The sequence below is a fragment of the Polypterus senegalus genome, chromosome 7 (assembly GCF_016835505.1).
Source record: "Polypterus senegalus isolate Bchr_013 chromosome 7, ASM1683550v1, whole genome shotgun sequence".
Taxonomy (NCBI): domain Eukaryota; kingdom Metazoa; phylum Chordata; class Cladistia; order Polypteriformes; family Polypteridae; genus Polypterus; species Polypterus senegalus.
Genome location: NC_053160.1, coordinates 163,587,541 through 163,592,935, shown reverse-complemented (window position 1 = coordinate 163,592,935; position 5,395 = coordinate 163,587,541). Strand labels below are relative to the sequence as shown.

The following is a 5,395-nucleotide window of genomic DNA, read 5'->3' as shown; positions in this document are numbered from 1 at the left end:
CAAGACTGCTTGGATTGATAATTAAAATGAAATTATTCAATAAATAAAAAATTAATAAAAAACTAAAGGCACCAAACACCTAATATATGCTGTGCTTTAAATTCACCACACATACAGTATGCATTAGAAAGCCAAAACATTTTCATGATAAATGTACATATTTTCACACAAAAAAAAACAGTCACACAGATAAAACAATTCCCAGTCAGTTAAAGTAAATTTATTTCTGCTATTTTCAAGTGTTACACATAGTGATGATTACCAACAGCTTACATTTCCAGTACAGTGAAGTTAACCAGGAGGCCATCCCATCTGGCGGCCACCTAGAACATGGATATGAATGTGATACACACTTTGACCGCCATCAGGACCTTCATTCACAACCAGCCGATATCCTTTGGAAAGGCCCACTTGTGTAGCACACTTCTTTGCTACAATAATCAAGTGTCCAAGAAGCTGAAAAGACACAGAAAGGTTGGAAACAACACAATCATTGAGTAACTGTGAATCAAATGTAAAGTTAATAAAGTTCAAGTACACAGAGTAGAGAACACATACCATAAAACAATATCAGAGGAAAGAAATAAACTTCCCTAACAGTTATAGTGCTGTGAAAAGGTTTGAAAAGGTGATTATTGCTATTAAGACATTTTAAGTTTGATCAGACCTTTTTGTTGGTTATAACAGCATATAGACCAACAGATTAATACTCTCTTTTATGTCTATTATCATTCTGTTGTGCTGGAAATTCCACCCAGCCTATATTTATTAATTTTTAAGTTTCTAAGCAAAATCAACAAAAAGGGACTGTGGAATATTTTAATAAAACCACCTACTTAATGATGATGTATCCATATACAAATAAATATGTCACCAATTTGGCTGATTAGTCATTGCCCTTGTTATCTCTAAATTATGGTTAACTGCTGTCTACTTAGTAAATAGTTAAAATAAAGAACTTAAAATTCTTGGCAAGCTAGTAAATTAAAATTAAACAATAAAACTGCAAATGAATTTTTTGGGAGTAAAGTCATGGCAGCACTAAATATCTGCTTAGATTAAAATAAATAAATACTTCTGAGACTACACAGTACAATAAACAAGTCTTCTGACTCCATGAGGGGTTCAATTAAAAGCAATATTAAAATAAAATTTAAAAATTGGTTGACCCTTCACAATTTAGCCTGTCTGTGATATTGCATATCTTTTAATAATAAATGAATGAATCAAATATCAAAGTTTCTTTTTTATCTAATTTTATGCTTTAATAATGTGGTAACATGCACTGAAAAATGTACAGAAATGAGGATAATGAGAAGGGGACAAATACCTTTTCGCTATACTATATACTAATATACTATATTACTGCAATCGACATTCCTCATCAAATGTTGAATAATGACCAGCCATGATCCTTGTGATGGTTTTTATGCCGATTACTCTGTGCAGCCTTTTCCAGAGCAACAATGTAAAGTGTTACTGAGGATTAAAAGCAACAGACAGCTTTTTAGCTTTAAACATACTGTTGGAACCTTGAGTTAATTTTTAAAATAAATCTAGTAACATGAGGAGGCAATCTCATAGCATTTCCTTCCTTAACTAAAAATAATGCCAAGGAGGCTAAATATGCTGAAGCACAACTGTTACTGTAACCATAAACTGTGGCTGTAATGACACTAGCAATCCTCATTCAGCTCCATTTTTTGTTAGACTGTGAGTTCACATGTAGCCTTGAGACCGACTACATTTGTTCTCTGCCCTTTGTTTGCGTTGTTTTTTCCTGCTAAGCACTCAGTTGTGTTTTAGGTACTTTTTCGTGATCAGCTTTAGATTTTGCCTAACTCTAGTAAAGTGTAATGAATCCTAAATTTTTAACACCGCTAATCCGGTTGTTTTTCGGACATCTGTATATTTACTTCTAATAATTCTTTTTTCCATTATAACAGTGATGGACACATGGCACCCTTTCATATTCTTGTCTTCTGGGTGGTCCAACACTTTTGTGATTTTCTCTACATGCAGGCGTTCACGTTGCTTTTGGATGCTATGCGCTTTGATGTTCATGAAACACAAAACATTATGGCACCTTTGGTTTTGTATTCTGGTTATGAGGTTTGGTGTAGTTAGCTTATCTTGGTACTCAGACCCTTACTTGCTTATTAGACTGTGTTTTGATCGCTTCCCTTCACTAATAAAAGTGTGTTATCTAGAAAAACCTGTCCATTCAAAGTGTTCATTACATAAAGTATGTATTTACAGTTGTACAAGAAGACCTGGTCTGGAAAAGGATTATGACTACACGGGGTAATTCAGGGCAAGGACAGTGCTCTGGTAATGTCAGCATGGCCAATGGCAACACACCCATGCCACGATAGAGCAACAATACGTTAACTACAAAGGGACACTAAGCTCTGGGGGTGTTCAAACTGCCCTGTAAGTAAATGTCTTTTGATAGAACAAAGAGCAAATTCCAGAGGTGACACCACCATCTGGCAGTCAGAAGGTACATGTTCCCAGGAAAGAGCACAATAGACCATACTATCTCTCAAAAGTATGTTGGCAGCAAAACAGCCCAAAGGGCCTGACCCTTGCATACTCAAGAATACAGTAACATAAGGAGCCACTTGGAAGAGCTCTATCTACACGTTGTTGTTACAAATATATATGTCGCCTCACTCTAGAATTGATTTGGAGGCTAAATAAGATCTGATCCAGGAATGGGGTTTAAAACAAGCTCACAGCTTGGGAATATACTGTCGTCAAGAGAAGGGCTGGTGCAGAGCACTCAATAATGAGAGGAAGAGAAACCAGAACCTTAACATCAGTGGGCAAGGCAAGAAAAGAAGTGATTAGATTGGCACTTCACTGGGCAACTGGTCATGTCGTTCCACAAGCTAGGGAACAGGGCCTTAGAAAGAAGGCCCTACATGCAGGAGGACTGTTACTTATTACTGCTTCCATGTACTTCCTTTTCCTTAATAAAGAGACATATGTACTGTATATTACTTTATCCTCTTTGGTATGCTAGAGTGCAGGCAACGCAAGAGCAACACTTGTGACTGAGGAAATTTACAAAACACAAGACTACTTACTGCTGCATCACTGTCTTCAACTTTAGACAGCTGATCGATGGGCTTCTTTGGGACAACTAGAAAGTGCGTTGGGGCTTGTGGTGCGACGTCATGAAAAGCAATGCACTGTGGAGGAGGAAAAAAAAAATCATAAAAAAACTTAAAACAATAGCCTAAAGAAATTATAAAGGACACACACTGGTAATTAATACATTGTCTATTTTACAATGTATCTTTCGTGTAGAACACCACATTAAAAATTCACCCTTTAACAAAACGTTAAACCTGAGCGGATAGAAACCTTGATAATTTAAAGTTTATTTGCTAATTTATAGTATATTTTTAAAAAAATCCTATCTGTACAAATATTTTATCCAACATATACCACTGAATACCTGTCTGTTATCTGAAGACCACTGGTAATGTTTCATTATGATTTTTTTCGCCTGGGGAACTTTATTTAGTGACCACACCTGTGCTAATTATTCGGGAAGCACCCCAGGAGATATTTTTGGACATCAGAACAGGTATGCAAAGATACTCCCAATGGAGAGTTTGGTCAGTGGAATTTTGACACTTGGCCAAAGTTGTCCCAGCTGGGAAATTTACTTGTGGCTGCACCAACAATTTAATTCACTCCAGGCTGAACTGGTTACCAGGAATAAAATGCCCAAACTGGTGGTTTCTACCAGAGAACTGTCATAAGATGCACCAGTAATAAAAATAAGGAAATCCTAAAATCCTAAAGAATGCATGCTCGTTACCAAAACACAATAAGGTATAAAAGCAAATGAGTGCCAGTCAAAGACAATACCGACCCTATATATATATGTGTGTGTGTGTGTGTAAACCTATAGTACCTACGCATAAATACCACGCGACTGCCGCTGATTATGCCCCTCTTTACGGCCACAGTTTGAGAATGTAGTCCTGAGCAAAACTGTCCGTTCTGCAGTTTTACACATGGCTAAACATAGGCTGTTTTCATATTAAGTGCATTTATACGCCGATATATACAATTACCATATATATACAGCCATGTATTTGCACGCATAAATGTATGAACTAAAATCCTGTAAATGTTTGCCACGGTTTATCCAAACCACCCTGATTACCTCGTTTTCGAGTTGCCCAAGCGATGCTTTAAAGGGGCTTGGGACATCCTGGCAAACTGTCAAAGCACAAGGCAAATGTGATTAGATGCGTCAGTGACACAAAGTAACACGCCTCGGCCAGCGCCACACTTTCGATGGGTTTGCTGACGTTTGCAGAATTGTGCTGTAGAATACGTAATCGCTCGTGATTTCCAGTTTGTCATATTTAATTACACATTAAGCCACCTATTCACTTGGGTACTGCACTGCAGGACTTCATTTTAGCTTACTAAAACAGGGCCTCTTCTGCAGCACGCGGCCCATACGAATAATGGGCTGAGCACAGATAACCGCGAAACTCTCGGGTACACACGCGCGCATATAGCGACGTTTCTGAACTTGACTGCAGCGACTCTCCATGCGTGACCCGCGATTTTAAGTTACATTGAAAAATAGTACCTGGTCATCTTCGTAAAATATTTTTGCAGGTATTTCTTTGCGGATAATTTTACCGAATATGGTGTCACCCCCTGGCTGCGCAACTTGCGCTTTGGTCACCTCGTCTGCCATGACGAGGAGTATGTAAACTATTCCACCTCTCACGCTTACTGTATCAAGCGTACCTCATACACCGAATGGAGATGTGAACTTCCGGGAAATGACGTCACTTACTACGGCATTGGGCGCTAGCAATCCTGCTGATTTAACTGTTCTCATAGTAAGGTGTAACTCTTTTTTTTTCTAAAATAAAATAATATAGCTGAAACTGATAAATATTCTTATTATACTATAAGTCTGTATAAAATCCTTGATTGACAGTTCCATAACCCGCCCGGGAGAGACCAAGTGATGTACTGCCAGGTATTAGTTCAGATTTTAAAAGTCCGAATGTACGTAGACCGTCCTAATGTGGGGTGATTTACTTCATTGGGTAAAAAGAATAGTTGCGTCAGATATTTAAAATAGTAAAATGTGTGCTTCAGTTTAAACGTTTAAAGTCTAAATATTCTCGAGTGTAATAGAAATTTGACATTTGTCGGCCTCTGGAGGGCTTCCTAGTAAAGGATCAAAAATTTAAAAATAACATCATATTCGTAATCACTGATATTGAAATAGTCTAAAACGATACCCCACATGCTTATGTTTGAAATTTGTTATTTTTTAAACCTGTAAAAGACTATTAGAGGGCGAGGACCACTGGTAAAAGTCAAATATCAAAGATATTCTAAT

At 37.4% G+C, this 5,395-nt stretch overlaps 1 protein-coding gene across 1 annotated transcript; it reads right to left on the bottom strand.

The window, feature by feature from the left end:
• Positions 1-201: 201 nt before the first annotated feature.
• hint1 (histidine triad nucleotide binding protein 1) lies at positions 202-4,823 on the bottom strand. The gene is made up of 3 exons (XM_039759481.1): positions 4,625-4,823; positions 3,093-3,197; positions 202-456 (listed from the first exon to the last, which is right to left on the bottom strand). The coding sequence occupies exons 1-3, from the start codon at positions 4,733-4,735 to the stop codon at positions 292-294; spliced, it is 381 nt and encodes a 126-aa protein (XP_039615415.1). The 5' UTR covers positions 4,736-4,823; the 3' UTR covers positions 202-291.
• Positions 4,824-5,395: the final 572 nt, after the last annotated feature.

Excerpts from the sequence above, each read along its gene's own strand:
- hint1 (XM_039759481.1), bottom strand. The coding sequence starts at position 4,735 with ATGGCAGACGAGGTGACCAAAGCGCAAGTTGCGCAGCCAGGGGGTGAC. Across the intron at positions 3,198-4,624 it reads TATTTTACGAAGATGACCAG|TGCATTGCTTTTCATGACGT; the intron begins GTACTATTTTTC and ends CCTCCTCCACAG. Across the intron at positions 457-3,092 it reads TTGAAGACAGTGATGCAGCA|CTTCTTGGACACTTGATTAT; the intron begins GTAAGTAGTCTT and ends GTGTCTTTTCAG.